Source organism: Chrysemys picta, chromosome 4 (genome assembly GCF_011386835.1).
Source record: "Chrysemys picta bellii isolate R12L10 chromosome 4, ASM1138683v2, whole genome shotgun sequence".
Lineage (NCBI taxonomy): Eukaryota > Metazoa > Chordata > Testudines > Emydidae > Chrysemys > Chrysemys picta.
The window spans coordinates 10,611,204-10,629,981 of NC_088794.1; the positions used below are offsets into that span (position 1 = coordinate 10,611,204).

At 52.4% G+C, this 18,778-nt stretch overlaps 1 protein-coding gene across 1 annotated transcript in view; it reads left to right on the top strand.

Moving 5' to 3' along the window:
• The window catches only part of FNTB (farnesyltransferase, CAAX box, subunit beta), a 34,285-nt gene that overhangs the window by 12,871 nt on the left and 2,636 nt on the right, over positions 1–18,778 (top strand). Inside the window, exons 3-9 of the mRNA XM_065594540.1 lie at positions 2,281–2,353; positions 3,230–3,321; positions 13,900–14,046; positions 14,848–14,931; positions 16,047–16,133; positions 16,386–16,515; positions 17,062–17,194. Coding sequence (XP_065450612.1) covers positions 2,281–2,353; positions 3,230–3,321; positions 13,900–14,046; positions 14,848–14,931; positions 16,047–16,133; positions 16,386–16,515; positions 17,062–17,194 — 746 coding nt within the window. The remainder of the gene's footprint in view (positions 1–2,280; positions 2,354–3,229; positions 3,322–13,899; positions 14,047–14,847; positions 14,932–16,046; positions 16,134–16,385; positions 16,516–17,061; positions 17,195–18,778) is intronic.

The following is an 18,778-nucleotide window of genomic DNA, read 5'->3' on the forward strand; positions in this document are numbered from 1 at the left end:
GGTTGGACTCTGTATGCCCTTAATCTCTGCTGATTGGCTCTTTGCCCCATCTTCCTCCTGCCCCCTTCTTCCTCTCAGCGCTTCTCCCTTCTCTTCCTTAGTCCCTACTCCTGTTTTCTTCTCCGTCTTCACCGTCCTCATATCCACTGCTCCCAATTTAAAACCAAGGTCAAATCAAATCCAGCAGCCAAGTATGGAACTCCTGGAGCAGCACCAGTCATCACACATGTGCAGTCTAGTCCCTCCCCCATCCAAAACCACCTCTGGCTAAAATCCAGCTCCTGGTGCACCTGATCTCGGGTGACCTTTGCTTCCTCATACGGGAGGCCTGTTACTTATGCCAATTCGTGCTCCTAGCGTGCACATGTGGGCGCTTGACTGAATGTCTGAAATCAGGTGGCCACCGTGTTACGAATGATATTTTCACTCCGGTAGGGCCCACGGGCCAGCTGAGAGCAGGGCCCTGGTGTGCTGGTTGCCGTACAAATGCAGAACAGTCACTGTCCCAGAGAATTCACACTCTAAATAAGCGACACAGAGTTCTGTGGCACCTTATAGACTAACAAACGTATTGGAGCATAAGCTTTCGTGGGTGAATACCCACTTCGTCGGATGCAAGGTGGGCATCACCCACAAAAGCTTATGCTCCAATTTGTCTGTTAGTCTATAAGGTGCCACAGGACTCTTTGTCGCTTTTTACAGTTCCAGACTAACACGGCTACCCCTCTGATACTCTAAATAAGAACTGTCCCTGACCTCTGAGGGTCTAGTTTGGGATTATGTTCCATACTCGGAGCCAGATTTACAAAGCAACTTGGAAGCTTAAAGGATAGGTACCTAAGCTAATCCCTAAAAATGCCCAAGCAGACTAAACAGCTAACTCCATTGACAGCCAATGGGCTTTAGGCACCTAGATCCTTTGGTGGGCCCCTCGGCACCGGTCTACATCTTTAGGTACCTCAGTCCCTGTGTCATTCTGGCCCTCGATGGCCCAAAAGGGAATGAGCACCTCATGCTTCTGTTTTCTAGCTCTGTGGGAACATGGAAATAGTGTGGTTCAGCTAAAAACCAGTTCCAAGTCCCTGCATGTATTCGATTTAAAACCAATGAGAGCAGAGACAGGTGAGAAGTGGTGGATTAAAACCACAAAGGACCTGACAGAGAGCTGGGGCCAGACTCAACAAGATGTAGAGCAAGAAATTATAGTCTGCGTAGAAGGGGCGAATCAGCTGTTCTCTTCCTGCGGGGAGGTCGAATTTCCCAAATCTGTTGTAGCGGATAGTATCACAGCTGGTATGTCCCGCCTCGGACTGCCTCGAGTGGCTGCGCGCGGTAACGCTGGCTGCACTTTGCAGTGAGATCCCTGCCCCGTCTAGCTGTTGAAAGCTTTTGAGGAGGAATGTAAGACAGCGGCTAGGCAAGAAAATGGGTTTCTAACTGACATCGGAGGCAGTGGTAATGCAAAGAGCCAAGTGAGCATTATGCTTGGCTTCTGGAGGGGGGCCTAGAGCTGCACGGGCTCTTGGGAGAACACAGGGGTGCTAGTACTCTGATAAATATGGTAGTCCAACCTTGTGCCTGCTCTCCTAAGCGCTGCTCAGCAAATGGCAGTTACGCCTTTACAGGATTTTAACAGCAAAGAGTGTTTGTACCCACAGGACCAGTATGCAACTGTAAACTGCATAGAAGGGCTAATCATTCCACGGGCTGTTCTTCCTGCCCTTAAAATCCCCCCTGTGTGATCCTTTCTGTGCCGTCTCTTTGCCCTGACTAACTGGTTGATGTGCTGCTGGAGAAGTGCTTCGGGGACATTTGTAAATATCTTCAGTTCATGGCAGCTGCAATATTTCTCTTCCTGCATCCTCTAGGCTAAGGATGCCTGAGCGGTGTCCGGCTGACGGCTGCGTTAGCAGCTTGCATGGCACTAGAAAGTTGCACTTTAATTTGCATCAAACCTTTCTTACCTTGATCTTGGCTATGGAGGAACTACAGCTCCCAGCATGCATTGCAGCCTAGCCGCTCCGAACAAGATGGAGCGCTGCATGCTGAGATTTGTCATGTTGCGTGGTAAAGATGCAGGCACTTGCAGTCTGCTCTGTTTAATGGAAGTTGTGCTGTCTCTTGGTATGTGTGTAGTGCTTGTTGTGTGGTATCCGAGTGGCCTAGAGGATGGCATGTTAGGGCGTCCCCGCTCTGAGCGGTTGGGATGTAAAAGATGAATTCACTAGCAAATGCTGGGTGACGCTTCCGAGCACTCTTCACCTTCTGTTTGCCTTTCAGATTTGTTCTGCAGCGCGAGAAGCATTTCCACTACTTGAAGAGAGGCCTGAGACAACTGACGGACGCCTACGAGGTAACCGCGCAGTGACAAAGTCACAGCTGCCTTCTGCCGCCGCCCCGTCAGCCACCCCAGTCCCAGAGCTGGCAGCAGCAGTCACTGGGGATCCTATCCAGCTTGTTTCTTGGCTTGTAAAACTTCCCACTTGTTCCCCCTTCCTTCCTCGGCCTGTCAGTCTTGCATGCTGCCTGGGACTTGCAGTTACTGTTTTGTCCAGGGGCACTTTTGCAGGCCACGTATTAGCTACTGGAGCTCCGGCGCTCATTCCATTGCATGTCTTGCATTTAAAGGGCCGCCGGTACCACTGATTGGTTATCGCTCGGGTGTTTTATGCTTACCTTTGTTTTCATTTTCCAGTCGGCGTGAAACCCAGTTTTCTAGATGACTGGTTTAATTTCAGTTAGGCATCCTCCTTTGCTTCTCTACTGATGCTGTGTGGCATTAAATGGCTGAAACACCATGCCCCAGAGGTGGCTGCATTTCAGCAGTGGGTGAAGTGATCTCTGTGCTGTGTATGTGGTCCGTAAAGCGCTCTGGGATCCTTTGGAATGAAAGCCTTTATTATTGTTTTCGGGTTATTTCCTTTCTAGAGTCTTTTTGGAGCGTCTCTCTAATTTTCATGGCTTTGCAGGTGTTATGAGTTCCATGCCCTCCTAGTCCTCTGATCTGCCTTGCTTCCAAGGACCTGCATTGTGACTTTTCTACTTCTCTTCCTTAGAATAATTTCAGTCGCTCGCTAACTCACCCCAGAGCCGTACAAGTGAATCCGCTTCATTGTGCTTGACCTCAGCGTAGCCCTGTCTCCATCTCCCTGCTGCCGTGTAACAAACGTTGCCTTGTCGGCAGCGCCGGTCCGAGATCTGACTGCTTTCTTCTTTTTCCCTTTCGTAGTGTCTGGACGCCAGCCGCCCCTGGTTGTGCTATTGGATTCTGCACAGTTTGGAGCTGCTAGACGAGCCGATCCCAGAGTCTGTGGCTTCGGAGTAAGTCTTGTTCGGTGTGTGCTCGGCGCTCTGTAATATATGCCTATTGCAGCAGGAGGTTTGCAGTCAGTAAGGCAGGATATTTGAACATAAACTCCTGGGGATCTCTTCTTGGTCTCCATGATATTTACAAGTACTGTACCCTGGTCTAGTGGGCAAAACAGGAATCCTCCCTTCTCCTCAGCCTGGCTTTTAAACCACTGTGACCGTCCCTAGTAAGACCTTCTGCTTAGCACCAGCCAGGGAATCTCACCCACTGGGTCCTGCACTGAGCCCAGTGACTTGTGGCCTACTTGGTATCAGTTAGAAAGACATCGGGTCTTGATTGAGAGGCTCCAGGTGATGGAGAACCCACCTCTTGCCTAGGGGAGCTGTGTGAGGAGTGGGCGGCCCCTACCCTCGCTCTCTGACTTCAGGTCCGTGAGCTACTCCACTGGAAATCAGATGTAGCAACTGCTCCGACTTAAGAGGAAATGAAACCAAGTCACTTTGGCACTTCGGGATGAATTCATCCCTGGGGTGACTCCACTGACTGCGCTGGACTCGCACCTGGGAGGAACATGGCCCATTCTGTTTTGTCCCAGTACTACATAAGGTGCCCCCATTACCTCCTGTTACCATTCACCAAACGGGGGATCGAATGCTGCTGATTTTGGGGGGGTAGGAGAGAACCGTAGCACCCATAGGTGTGGATCTGGTCCTGTCAGCTGCAGCCAGCATGGTTTATAAGCCAATCACCCTCTTTCGCTCTCTTGGTATTTCTCTTTTTGGGGGTTACCTCTCACTCCTTCGCGGAGCAGCCAGGCAGAGAGCGCTGACTCCCCCATTCAGCTCCGCGTCAGCCCATGACTTCTAGCCGAGCTAAAGCACGTCTCTTGTGCTCTGCTACTGATTCATTGCGTGACCATGGGCAAGTCCCTTAGGGCCTGATTTTTCAGTAAGCCAAAATGGGAGGCCTCTCTGTACCCATGAGCTTGCCTTGTCCGCGCAGGCCAGGGCTTCACGCACACTAATGGGGCCACATGCCATGGGAGTGCTCCAGTTCCCAACGCAGCTGTGCAGTTGTGTTATCTACATGCGAGCATGTGGACCTGGGGCCTTCACCTGCTGACAATCAGGCCTGTAACCTCTCTGTGCCTGCAATTTGTGTCTGCCATAGAAATAACTGTCCTGACCCAGGCAGAGGGCTGTTTTGTGGCTTAATTCACGAGCATTAATTTGGGCAGGATGGTTCCAGGTTTCCAGTGTCCCAGGACTGTCAGAAGGTATGGGAACCCCATGGTCCTGGCCCCTCCAGAGGAAGAGCGGACAAGTGTGTGGCAGATGGAGAAAAGACACCCCAGTATTCCTGAAAACTGTGCCAGCCATGGGGACGGGGCACAGACCTCCCAAGCAGGTGAAGAAGGTGATGTACAGTGCCCAAGAACCGGAGAAAGAAGGGACCTCCCCAGTCCAAGGTTACGGAAGGGCTATGTCTGATTGCAACCGTGCTGACGGGGCTGAAGCAGGGAGAGGGTGCAGAGCTCCCAGCGTCTCACAGAGCCAGTGCTGGGATGGGTTCCACACCCTACTGGGGGATGGTACGGCTCAGCTCTGGATTCGGCAGGCGCAGAAGGCTCTGCTCTGTTTGATCATTTGGATCACCGAGGGGATACGGAGCTCAAGAACGTGGAATCCCAGGGAAAGAGAGAGGAAAAAAAAGACAGACCACGGATGAAGCCGAAGGGAAGGAAAAGCCAAGCAGAGGGCCAGAGGGAGATGAAAGAGGAAATGGGCATGCTGGCCTGAAAGGAGAAGCACTGTAGATTACTAGAGAGGCAGACGGATATGGGGCAGAATCTACCTTGTGCTCCAGTTAGGGTTTATAGTTGGGTCTCCCTGGGCTTTCCAGTCTCTGTGTGTTTGAGCAGAGAGGGGAGCTGTGCAGCCAGGCACTGAGAGGGTTAACGCTGGGCTCGCTGCACCCAGAAGTGCTGAGTCTGATTCCGGGCCCCCCTCCCTGTCATAACCCTGGAGTGCCCCCTGCACTGTCCCGCAGCAAGCGCTGCGGTGATCGGAGCCCTGCACACCCTTGCGTGTGGACTAACAGCACTCCTTAATCAGGTGTCGCTCACAGAAGCGGGACGGGTTCTGCGTCTCCATCCTCCTCCGCGGGCATTCAGACGGGCTGCCGGGCCGCTCTGCCCCTTGTCGATTGCATCCCTCCCTTGGCCTCTGAGAACGATCTGCGATCGCACGTGCGGCTTCTCGTCAGTAACATCAGCCTGGCCCGTACGGGGTTCAGACCGAGACGTGGGAGGTGATAGGTGCCTGCTTCATGCAGATAAACTACAAATTCCCCTGCTGCTTTGACAGCCAGCTCTGTCTGAGGCACTGGAGTGAGGAGAGCTGTACGGACAGCTAATTCACTAGCACCCGCTGTTCGAAGCGGGTTACCCCTTCTCAGCCGCGCTGATGCAGTCCTGGCTTTCCTCTTAGGTGTCTCTAGACACGAAATAAATCTGCTAGCTACAGCCATGGCCTATCTGTTCAATTCCCGCCCCCCTCTCTGCTGGACCCCTCTGTCCCACGGGTAGTGGCTCGCTGTCCTGGCAAGCTTCCAGGTGTGTTGTGCAGGTGCATTGCCCAGGTCTGGCTCGGCATCGCCCGTCCTGCACCTCGGAGTGACGCTGGAGAGCGACCCTGGAGGTGCTTTTGTCTGGGTGCTTGGCCAGCTCCCCCCCACCCCCCGCCCCGGCATGGATAACGCTACTTCTGCAGCACAAAAGCACTTTGTGCCATTCATCCTGCTCCAACAATAACCCCCATTGTTGCCTTTCTGAGCAGCAGGGGGGGCATCTTGTGAGTTGTCGATGGTGGTGATAAGGATGCCCACCCTCTTCTCTTGTGGGCAGGGAGCTGTGCAAAGGAAGGCGCTGGGTGAGGTGCAGCACAGGGGAGGTTGGTCACAGATTCAGTGAGGGGAGGGAATGCTGCCGGTCCTGCAACGCTGCCACGCATCTCAGAGCCAGAGCCAGGAGCACGCGGCAGGGAGGGGAGATGCTCTGGTGCTTCCGGGCTGAACTATTTGGCATTGCGTACAAGCAAGAGCTGCTGATTAAGGGGCGCTGTGTGGAAAGGGAAGGCAGTGTCGTGTAGGGGGTAGAGCACTGGACTGGGACTCAGGAGACTTGGGTTCTGTGCTCAGATCTGCCACTGGCCTGCTGGGTGACCTTGGGCAAATCACTTCCCTTCCTGTGCCTCAGTTTCCCCACCCTGTAAAATGGGAACAGGGATGCTAAGCTGCTTTGGAAAGCGCTTTCGGATGGACCGATGGAAAGCTCTAGGGGTTATTAGTAATAATTAGCGTTGTTGATTAATTACAGTTAACTCACACGATTAACTTGACACACGCCGCTGGCGAATGCATCAAGAGCTCAAATTGAAAAATAAATGAGAGAAAAGTATTTTCCCCTCTGATCTCTCTTGTGGCTTCTAACGTTCCGGGGTCCTTATTACATGGCAGGAAAAAGGCTTCAGTCAGAAGAGTGATCATCCCCTTTAAACTACCAAATGTTTTCTCCTGTCCAAAGCAAAGAAGAAAGGTGCTGAGGTGATAACTGCAATGGGATGATACTATTACTAGGGCTGTCACGCGATTAAAACAATTAATCACAGTTTTAATCCCACTGTTAAACAGTAGAATACCAACTGACATTTAACAACTATTTTTGGATGTTTTTCTACATTTTAAAATGTATTGATTTCATTTAGAACACAGAATACGAAATATACAGCGCTCACCTTATATTATTATTTTTGATTACAAATAGTTGCACAGTAAAAATGATAAAAAAAAATAGTATTTTTCAATTCACCTCATACAAGTGCTGTAGTGTCATCTCTTTGTCGTGAAAGTGCAACTTACAAACGTAGATTTTTTTTTGTTACATAACTGCACTCAAAAACAAAACAATGCAAAACTTTAGAGCCTAGAGTCCACTCAGTCCTCCTACTTGTTCAGCCACTCGCTAAGAGAAACAAGTTTGTTTACATTTATGGGAGATAATGCTGCCTGCTTCTTATTTATAATGTCAAACAGGCATTGGCATGGCACTTTTGTAGCTGGCATTGCAAGGTAGTTACGTGCCAGATACGCTAAACATTCATATGCCCCTTCATGCTTCAGCCACCATTCCAGAGGACATGCTTCCATGCTGATGATGCTTGTTTAAAAAAAAAATGCGTTAATTACTTAGGCCTTATCTACACTGCCACTTTACAGCGCTGAAACTTTCTCACTCGGGGGAGTGCAAAAACACCCCCTGAGCAAGCAAGTTTCAGCACTGTAAAGTGGCAGTGTAGACAGTGCACTAGCGCTGGGAGCTACTCCACTCGTGGGCGTGGTTTTTAACAGTGCTGGGAGAGCTCTTCACAGCGCTTTCACGCTGGTAGTGAAGACGTAACCTTAGTGACTGAACTCCTTGGGGGAGAATTGTATGTCCCCTGCTCTGTTTTACCCACATTCTGCCATATATTTCATGTTCTAGAAATCTCAGATGATGACCCACCATAAATTGTTCATTTTAAGAACGCTTTCACTTCAGATTTCACAAAATGCAAAGAATGTGAGATTTCTAAAGATAGTTACAGCACTCGATCCAAGGTTTAAGAATCTGAAGTGCCTTCCAGAATCTGAGAGGGACAAGGAGCGGCGCGTGCTTTCAGAAGTCTTAAAAGAGCAACACTATGATGCGGAAACTACAGAATCCAAACCACCAAAAAAGAAAATTGACCTTCTGTTGGTGGCATCTGACTCAGATAATGCAAATTAACATGTGTCAGTCTGCTCTGCTTTGGATTGTTATCCAGCAGAACCCGTCATCAGCATGGACGCATGTCCTCTGGAATGGTGGTTGACGCATGAAGGGACATATGAATATTTGGTGCATCTGGCATGTAAAGATCTTGCAACACCGGTTACAACAGTGCCATGTGAACGCCTGTTCTCACTTTCAGGTGACATTGTAAACAAGAAGGGATCAGCATTATCTCCTGTAAATATAAACAAACTTGTTTGCCTTAGTGATTGGCTGAAGTAGGACTCATTGGACTTGTGGGCTTTAAAGTTTTACATTGTTTTATTTTTGAATGCAGAGGTTTTGTACATAATTCTACATTTGTAAGTTGCACATTCATGATAAAGAGATGGCGCTACAGTACTTAGGTGAATTGAAAAATACTATTTTTTTTTTTACAATGCAAATATTTGTAATAAAAAACCTCCCTCCAGTGACTGAAAATACCCCCTTTCACATTGCTGGGGGGAAGCATGGGTCTCAAACGCAGGTCCTCAGACAGGCCTCAGACTTGCTGGGTCCGGCAGGAAGTGTGGGGCTGCTGGACCCTCGCTCACTAGAGGTGCCACCCATGAAGCTCCTGATTGGAGGAGATATCTAGTCTCTCCAATTGGCTCAAATCTGCTATTTAAGCCAGAAGGAGGTAGCAGAAGTTGTCCCAGTAACTAGGTGACTTGCTGCCTGCTACGGCAGACCCTGCCTTCTCTCCTGAGCCCTGCCTTCCTGCCATGTCCCTGATTCTCTGCCCTCCTGCCTTGTTCCAACTCCCTGCTCCTATGCCCCACCCTTGGCTTGACTCCTGGCTCTGGCTCCCCCTCTGACGCCTGGCTCGGTTCCTGGCTCTGACCACTAGGTCTGACTGCCTACATCCCAGTCCACGACAATTGCTTGGCCTGTTAACTGGGCTGCTCAACTACTGGAAAAAGCATCTCTCCTGCATTTCACATGTCGCTAGCTCAAATTCCAGGTTGTGCTTTTTATTCAGGCTGCCTCAGCCCTGCGTTCCTCTCTGCATGCCCGGGTTTGTTGTGTTCTCGCTACGTCATTTCTCCGTCCCCTCAAGAGGCTTCAGGCTTTACCGAAAGAAGTGAAACGGGTGGCTAAACCCAGGCATTTCCCATGTATGTAAAAGCGCTGTTGCTGCGGGGTCTGGAAGAGCGGGGCCCGGTGGGTTAGAATGGATGCTTTGTTCAACGTCATTTCAAGGTAGCCACTGTTGCGTTCCAGGGATCAGCAGAATCTCTCTCCACGTTGTCTCTTCCAGTGCGTCCCATAGCAAACGCTGCTCAGTTGGTTGGCCAGAGGGATGATTTTTCTAGACTCCCCCTGGGATCTGAGAATCCAGCCCCCTGTGAGGCCCTTTGTGCTGGCAGTTCGGGGGCTACGGTCAGTCCTAGCTGTCTTGATGCGTCAGGCACATTAGATAGCGGCTCGCTGTATGGGCTGTTCCAGCTGTGCAGGTGAAGAGCGGTCCAAAGGGATCGGTGTCAGCGGCTGAGACCGGAAGGTTTATCTGCACCATAGAACATCAGGGTTGGAAGGGACCTCAGGAGGTCATCTAGTCCAACCCCCTGCTCAAAGCAGGACCAATCCCCAACTCAATCATCCCAGCCAGGGCTTTGTCAAGCCTGACCTTAAAAACCTCTAAGGAAGGAGATTCCACCACCTCCCTAGGTAACCCATTCCAGTGCTTCACCACCCTCCTAGTGAAATAGTGTTTCCTAATATCCAACCTAGACCTTCCCCACTGCAACTTGAGACCATTGCTCCTTGTTCTGTCATCTGCCACCACTGAGAACAGTGTAGATCCAACCTCTTTGGAACCCCCTTTCAGGTAGTTGAAAGCAGCTATCAAATCCCCCCTCATTCTTCTCTTCTGCAGATTAAATAATCCCTGTTCCCTCAGCCTCTCCTCATAAGTCATGTTCTCCAGCCCCCTAATCATTCATCTGATGAAGTGGGTATTCACCCATGAAAGCTTATGCTCCAATATGTCTGTTAGTCTATAAGGTGTCACAGGACTCTTTGTCGCTAATCATTTTTGTTGCCCTCCTCTGGACTCTCCTATTTTTCCACATCCTTCTTGTAGTGTGGGGCCCAAAACTGGACACAGTGCTCCAGATGAGGCCTCACCAATGCCAAATAGAGGGGAACGATCACGTCCCTCGATCTGCTGGCAAGGCTCCTACTTAGCCCAAAATGCCGTTAGCCTTCTTGGCCACAAGGGCACACTGCTGACTCATATCTATCTTCTCGTCCACTGTAACCCCTAGGTCCTTTTCTGCAGAACTGCTGCCTAGCCACTCAGTCTCTAGTCTGTAGCAGTGCATGGGATTCTTCCATCCTAAGTGCAGGACTCTGCACTTGTCCTTGTTGAACATTATCAGATTTCTTTTGGCCCAATCTTCTAATTTGTCTAGAGAGTTTAATTTGAGCTAGTGAGAGCTAATTTGTCTAGAGAATTTGTCTAGATGTGTGGAGAGTTCAGGCTCCAGGAGATCGATTACACTAGGCCTGAAGTGCACTGCAGGCTGTAATCTGTGTGGGGCAGACCTCTGCCCATGCGGCTAACTCCGGTGATCGGTAGCTGGGTTCGCCTGGGCCGGGTGTGAGCAGCCCTTTGCCTGCCTCCTCACTGCTGCGCTGCCCTGGGGTGGTGCTAGCATTTCCTGGGGCGTATATGCTGCACCAAGCTGAACCGCTCTGGATCTTTCCCAGTGAATTGTGGGAAAGCGTCTCTCTCCTGGACACGTGGGGGGAATTGTGGGCAGGCGCTGGAGGACTAGCAGCATTTAAGAGATTTAGCCTGTGTCCTCACTGCATAGTTGTCTGATTACCAGCCTGAGCGAATGCAGCACCCAGACTTTAGCCCACAGCCCCAGCTGGGCCAGCTAGCCCGGGCTGTAAGCACCGCCACCCTGGGGTGAGAGGGGCGGGGGTTGGGTAAGAGCTTGGGCTGGCTGCAGTGAACAGACCCAGAGTGAGTGTATCTGGGCCATCAGAGAGGTGGTTTTATGTAGCCCGTCGCAGCCGCACTTCAATAGCAAGGCTGGGGCCTCGGCGATGCTCTTACCAGGTGGATGTGGACAGATGGCCACTAAACCGTCTCTCTGCAGGTGGCTTCCTGTCCAGCAGCGTAGCAATGACTAAAACGACGCCCGTAAGCAGGTTGGGATGATCGTGTTCTGAGAGGTGCCCATTCTGACCACTTGGTGGCGCTCCATCGCCAGCATTGGCAGGAGGGAGGGGCTGAAGCAAGTGACTGGGGAGACCCGGAAGGTGTGAAAGCCTGAGTGGCTGTCAAGATGCCGGCCGTTGTGCGACAGCAGCAAAAGTGGGGGACTGGCACTAGAAAAGGTTCAGAAAAGGGCAACTAAAATGATTAAGGGTTGGGAACGGGTCCCATATGAGGAGAGATTAAAGAGGCTAGGACTCTTCAGCTTGGAAAAGAGGAGACTAAGGGGGGATATGATAGAGGTATATGAGTGATGTGGAGAAAGTGGATAAGGAAAAGTTATTTACTTATTCCCATAATACAAGAACTAGGGGTCATCAAATGAAATTAATAGGCAGCAGGTTTAAAACAAATAAAAGGAAGTTCTTCTTCACGCAGCGCACAGTCAACTTGTGGAACTCCTTACCTGAGCAGGTTGTGAAGGCTGGGACTATAACAGAGTTTAAAAGAGAACTGGATAAATTCATGGTGGTTAAGTCCATTAATGGCTATTAGCCAGGACGGGTAAGGAATGGTGTCCCTAGCCTCTGTCTGTCAGAGGGTGGAGATGGATGGCAGGAGAGAGATCACTTGATCATTGCCTGTTAGGTTCACTCCCTCTGGGGCACCTGGCATTGGTCACTGTTGGTAGACAGGATACTGGGCTAGATGGACCTTTGGTCTGACCCGGTACGGCCGTTCTTATGTTCTTATGACGGATGCTGCAGCTCTTCAGGAGGGGCCCTGCAGATGGCGTTTCTTCGTCTGTATTTTTCTGTCTGTGCACGGCACAGAGAGCACACAGACGTCCCCACGTGCTGGGCCCCAGCAGACTCCGTCAAAACCCAGGGGAGCTGCTGGGGTCAGCACCTGCCTCAAGGGCGTTCTCAGGTGATCATTAGCCATCGCCTGTGCTCCTGATTGTGGGGAAATCAAGTCACTCCCATGCTCTGTGCCTCAATTTCCCTCTCCATGAAATGGGGAGAAGAATATTGACCTGCTTTGCAAGGCGCGTTGAGATCTGTGGATAAAGAGCTGGTGGACATAGCGCAGACCCCGTTTCTTGGGAGGCAGGACGAGGGAGGTAAATAGATCAGCAGGCTGAAAAAAGAATGTGCTAATGACAATAGTAAATGGATCAGTGAGTTGAGAGTCAGTGTCTGGGCGACCTACGATGATGGGGGGGAAATCCCAGGACAAGCTAGCGATGGACGAGCGAAGCGGGGAACGTAAGACGAGACAAGGAGGAAGCTGTGGGCGGTCAGAGCAAGAGCCCAAGCCAGTCCTGCAACGTGTGATGCAATGTATAGGCCATGCAATGAGCGGTGCAAATGTATATAAAGGAAGAGGTTTGCTGTGTGGTATGCGCTGGGCCCACCCCCACGCTTGAGTCTGAGCAATTCAGTGTAGCTTTGCTGTGTGGCAGATAAAGGCACCTGAGTGGCCCAGAATCTTAACCTGAATCTTTATTTTTCTCTGCTAACCTGCTGCGTTCCAGTGACTAATAAACTCCATTCTGAAAAGGCTGCCATGTGTTACTGCAAACACCGGCTGGGGGGTGAGAGCAGCCAAGTCTCTCCAGGGGTCTGGCTCAGTGGGACGCGCCAGGCAGAGCTCGCGGGGTGGAGCAGGAGGGCTGGAGCCCGGAGGGTCCATCTCGGAGGCGGTGAGGCCACGTGGCCGGCCCTGGCCGAGGAGCGGGACCCTTGGGGGACTGGCGCGCTGAAGAGCTCCTCCGAGGGACTGTTTAAAAGCTGGGGGCTAGCACCGATCCTGCAGATCTACCACAGCAGGTGCGGCCTGCGGAGAATGCAGGCTCCAGGGGATCGATTGCACTAGGCCTGAACTGCGCTGCAGGCTGTAATCTGCATGGGGCAGACCTCTGCCCTCGGGATGCCACGTTGTGCTGCGTTGGCTCACAGGCCACACGGGAGGCCCCTCCATCTCCAGTGCCCTGTTCCCCCAGTGCCTGACGATGGGCACTGCTTCCATTTTCTTTGTAAATTACCTGCCCAGCTGCCCTTTCCCTTCAGAGATTCCCAGGCCGGCAGGGAACCCTGTGACCATTTCCTCTGACCTCCTGTCTAGCCTAGGTCAGAGACCTGCCCCAGAACAATTCCTAGAGCAGAGCTTATAGAAAACCATCCAATCTTGATGTAAACATCCACCACGGCCCTTAGTAAGTTGTTCCAGGGGTTCATGACCCTCAGTTGTTCCGGACCCTGCTAGGTTCTCTTGGAAATCTTTGGGATTTTGCTGTCGATCTGGGCCCCCCTTTCTTACGTTCGTAGTGCTCCACGTTAGGCTTCAGCTCACAACCTCGGCACGCCAAGTACTGCTGCGGTAGTGCTGTGTGCTAGCTGACTGCACCGCTAGAGCAAAACCCTGGTGGGACTGGCGATCTGTGAATCCCCCCGCGCTAGCCGCTGCACCACAGAGCCGGGGCTTTGTGCTGGCGATTTGAAGTGCAGGTTTGGATGACCTGTGCCCAGGTATTTTTTTGATCAACCCCGTCTCTCCCTCCAGTGTCTGCCAGTTCCTAGGCCGGTGCCAGAGCCCCAGTGGTGGGTTCGGAGGAGGGCCGGGCCAGCACCCCCATCTCGCTCCCACGTATGCCGCTGTCAGCGCTCTCTGCATCATCGGGACCGAAGAGGCCTTCAACGTCATCGACAGGTGAAAACGGCGCCGGTGCGGGACTCCCGGCTTGCTGTGGGAGGTGGGAGGGAGGTGACCCAGATCGCAGCCCTTCTCCCCAGTGGGTGGAGCCCCACCTGCTCTGATGGCTTGGTACAGCTCTCGCAGGTGTTAGCAGAGCAGCCATCTGTCACGTCCAGTGTGCGGCCTGTGTGTGTACACGGGAGAAACGCCGGCTGAGGACTTTGCCACAAGGGCTTCGAGGTCTCTGCTACACCAGGTGCTCATGTGCTGGGCTCCCATGTGAGTTATTGGGGTTCTCGGCTGTCCAGCACCTCACAGCATTTGGGCCCTGGGTGTCCAGGAGGTGAGGAGTGGCTTTGTGTAAAGCCATCCACCCCCAAACACCCAGGCCAGGCCCAGATCTCTGCCCGGGTAAAAGTGCTCTTCCTGGAACCCTCGCTGAAGGCAGGCCCCTCCCGCTGCCCTTATTGGTTGGTTCCCCTGTGTGCCTGGGGATGTGGCATTTTGATTGGCTGGGTGGTGTGACTGACTTTAAAAGATAAATTGTGAACCACTGTTGTGATCGTGAAAGTGAGACACTAACAAGGCTGGCTGGAGCTGACCCTGCAATGGCAATGTCCACTGTCTCCTTACCTAGGGCTCTTAAACCCTCATGCCTCAGGGCACGAGCCAACCACTAACCGTCAGGGGTCAGGCAGGAACTGGCCAGGCTGTCCTACCATTGCCTGTTCGATTCAGCTGCTAGTGGGCCCCTGGCCTGGCCAGCTCCTGCATCGGGCGGCGTGAGCCCCTAACAATGCCGTTGCTGCTTTTCAGGGAGAAGCTCTTGGAGTATCTATACTCGCTGAAACAGCCCGACGGCTCCTTCATCATGCACGTGGGAGGTGAAGTGGACGTCAGGTGGGTGGGAGCCTTCACAGCACCGGTCAGAAATTCCAAGGCCAGGAGGGAAGTGGACCGACCTCCTGCATCACCCGCCCCACAGATTCCCCCTCCAGCCCGATAGCTTGTGTCTGAGCTGAAGCGGAGCTGTTGGGAAGTTGTCCTGTCCTGGTTTAAAGACTCCGGGTGATGGAGGCATGGAATAGCCGGTGTCGCCTGCCTGGCAGTGTCCCAGGTTGAAATCCTTGTCTGCCAGGCACCCCTGCAGCTACGGACAGTATGGGGACGTAGGGAAAGGCAGTGCGTGGCTATATCAGTCTTAGGGCTTGTCTGTGGGGGGGCAACTTCCTGCCAGAACTGTGCCAGGATAGTTCTAATCTTGCACCTCCCATAGAAGCGAAGCCAGAAAAAGGCCCTCCTCTCCTGGGGTTGGCCACACTGGGAGTTATCTGGGTGTAACCAGAGCAGTAGAAATAGATGGTCCATTTCCCCATGTAGACAAGCCCTTCATTGCACCAAAAGCAAACCACAGCCGACGAGATGATCTAGGGTTTGTCTGGGAGGTGTCCAGTGTGGGACGGCTTCTGAATTTTGCTGTAGGCCTTCAGCGTTGCTTACCTGGAGCAGCGCCTGAGGCCCTGGCTGAGAAGCTGTCTCCTGGCTTGCTCTCACTCCACAGAACTGGGGTCTGTTCGGGAGGCAACGTTGCCTAGTGGACAGAGCACTGGATTGGGACTCAGGGGAACTGGATTCTATTCCCGGCTCTGCCACTGGCCTGCTGGGCCACTTCGGGCAAGTCACTTCCTGGCCCCGTGCCTCAGTTTCCCCATCTGCAGAATGGGGATAGTGATACTGACCTGCCTTGTAAAGTGCTTTGAGATCTACAGCTGAAAAGCGAGGGATTATTCTGATAACCTTGCAAGGCGCTGCGGAGTGGGGCACTGAGTGAATCTCTCCTAGGGATAAAGGGACTTGCACCGTAGCGAATCTCGTATTTATGCCGCTAGAAGCCAAACGCAGCGGAGCAGGGATTGCTGGACGCTCGTGGAGTTGGCGGCGCAATAGCTGCCAGCCCTGGGGCCGTCCATGGCAAATGGTGGGGGCCGACTCTCCGATCCGTCTTTCCATCACAGGAGCGCATACTGCGCCGCCTCAGTGGCTTCGCTGACCAACATCATCACGCCCACGCTCTTCGCAGGGACTGCCGAGTGGATCGCAAGGTGAGCAGAGCCCAGAGGGCTGCCGCTCTGTGCAGCGCTGCAGACTGTACCCCGGGGAGAAACGAGGCTCCCCTCTGCTGGGGCAGGCCTGTGCGAGATCCCATGGGCTCGGCAGGCTACACGCGGGGCTGCGCACTGCATTGCAGGAGGGTGGTGCGGCGGTGCCAGGGGTGAGCTGGGAGAAGAGAAGCATTAGGCGTTGGCATCAGTGGCTGTTTCCATGTTCTCCCTGCCCGCCCCTCTCTGAATTAGGTGCCAGAACTGGGAGGGTGGCATTGGCGGAGTCCCGGGCATGGAGGCCCACGGAGGATACACTTTCTGTGGCCTGGCAGCGCTGGTCATTCTGAAGCAGGAGGACTCACTGAATCTGAAATGTTTGTTAGTAAGTGGACTCTGCCGGGGGCGCGCTCTCCTTACCCTTGGGGAGGCTGGAACCACGCAGCCGAGGAGGGCCCCGTTTGCCGACACCACCCCACGGCGCCCCCTGCTTCATTCCAGCCAGTGTGGCTGGGGGGCACCGCGCTCATGGCTGGGCTAGAGATCCCATGCTGACGCTGCAGAGCGGCATTGGGGTGGCCAGTACCAGTCTGGCAGGCAGCGTTCCCGCTCTTTGCACAGATTCCAACACCCGGGCACCAGCGCGGTGTGCCGGACGGTTGGCACGCCGACCTGTCGGGCCAACGCGCTGCCAGGGGCCAGCCCTTCGGAGGTTGTTTTGCTCAGGCTGAGGGCTCCTCTCCACAGTGCCGAAAGAAAGTGGTTTCCTGGGCCCATGGGGGTTGGGGGGAGCTGGCAAGAAGAGGGAGGAGGTGAAATCCAGGGTCCGAGGGTGGGAAACAGAGCCAGGTGCCGGTGCCACGAAGCCGGTCGTCCCGTGGCGGCTGTGACTGTCCGAGCCCTGACACGTATCCCCGTCTGTCCCTCCCAGCACTGGGTCACGAGCCGGCAGATGCGCTTTGAGGGCGGTTTCCAGGGCCGCTGTAACAAGCTGGTGGATGGCTGCTACTCGTTCTGGCAGGCGGGCTTGCTGCCCCTCCTCCACCGAGCACTGCATGCCAAAGGTGAGTCCAGGGCCTGTGTCGTGCTTACAGCAGTGAAGCCAGGCCCAGTGACCGTGCCAGCTAGGCTACTGTGTCGTCTGCATCAGTGGCCAGGTTGCCTCCGTAGCAGAGGGATCCTATATTAGGCTGCCTGGAAATTTTGACAATTGGGTGTTTGACTAAACTGGAATATTTCAGTTTGGACATGGGACTTGTAGTCCGTGTGGCCTCATGCTTTTGTTTTCCTTTATCCGCTGGGCTTCCTGATCGGACTACATCTCCCATGATGCACTGCCTCCCTCTCCAAGGGGGAGACCATGGTGCATCCTGGGAGATGGAGTCCAGCCTATAGAGGAGAATGCGGCACCCAAACTACAGCTCCTGTGAGGCGCTGTAGCTGCATTTCTGAATCAGAATTGTTCAGGTTTGGGATGAACAAAGCATCCCAAACAGGTGATTAAGACTCATAGACTCATAGACTTTAAGGTCAGAAGGGACCATTATGATCATCTGGTCTGACCCCCTGCATGCTGCAGGCCACAAAACCGTCCCTACCCCGGGACAGAAAGCCTACAAGGAATGGAAGATGGGATGGATCAGCAAGGAAAGCGACCTCTGGGAGGTCACAGTGTAGGAATAAAGTGAGAACTGCCAAAAGCCAAGCAGAGCTGGACCTTGCCAGGGAAATTAAAACTGATAGGAAAAGGTTCTCTAGCCATATAAAGAAAACAAGGAAAGACGATGTTGGACCGCTAAGCACTGAGGATGGGCTGGAGATTAAAGATAATCTAGGCATGGCCTCATACTTAAATGAATCCTTTATCACAGTTTTAATAAGGGTAATGAAGAGCTATGGGGTAGTGGCAGGGTTGCTAGTGGAAATGAGGATACGGAAGTAAAAATTACCACATCCAAAGTGGAAGTCAAACTCAGACAGTTTAACGGACTAAATCGGGGGCCTGGATAATCGCCATCCAAGACTATTAAAGGAACTGGCCTATGAAATTGCAAGTCCAATAGCAAGGATTTTTAATGGATCTGTAAACTCGGGGGTCATTTCCTGTGATTGGAGAATTGTTAATATAGTACCTGGATTTAAGAAAAGAGGAAGAAGAGAAAAAAAAAAAACGTGATCTGGGAAACTACAGGCCTGTTAGTTTTACCTCAGTGGTGTGCAAGGTCTTAAAAACAAATTTTGAAAAAGAAAGTAGCTAAGGCCATAGAGGTGAATGGTAATTGGGATAAAATACGACATGGCTTTACAAAGAGTAGATCATGCCAGACCAATGTGATCTTTCTTTGAGAAGAGAACTGGTTTTTAGACAAAGGAAATGCAGTGGGTCTAATCTACCTAGTTTCAGTCAGGCATTTGATACAGTCCCGCATGGACAATTATTGGTTAAACTGGAGAAGCTGGGGATTAATATGAGAACTGAAAGGAAGTAACCTTAGGAACTGGTTAAAGGGGAGACTACAACGGATCACACTGAAAGGTGAACTGTCCGGCTGGAGGGAGGTTACCAGTACAGTTCCTCAGGGATCGGTCTCGAGACCAATCTCATTTAACATTTTCATTAATGACCTTGGCACAAAACGTGGGAGTGC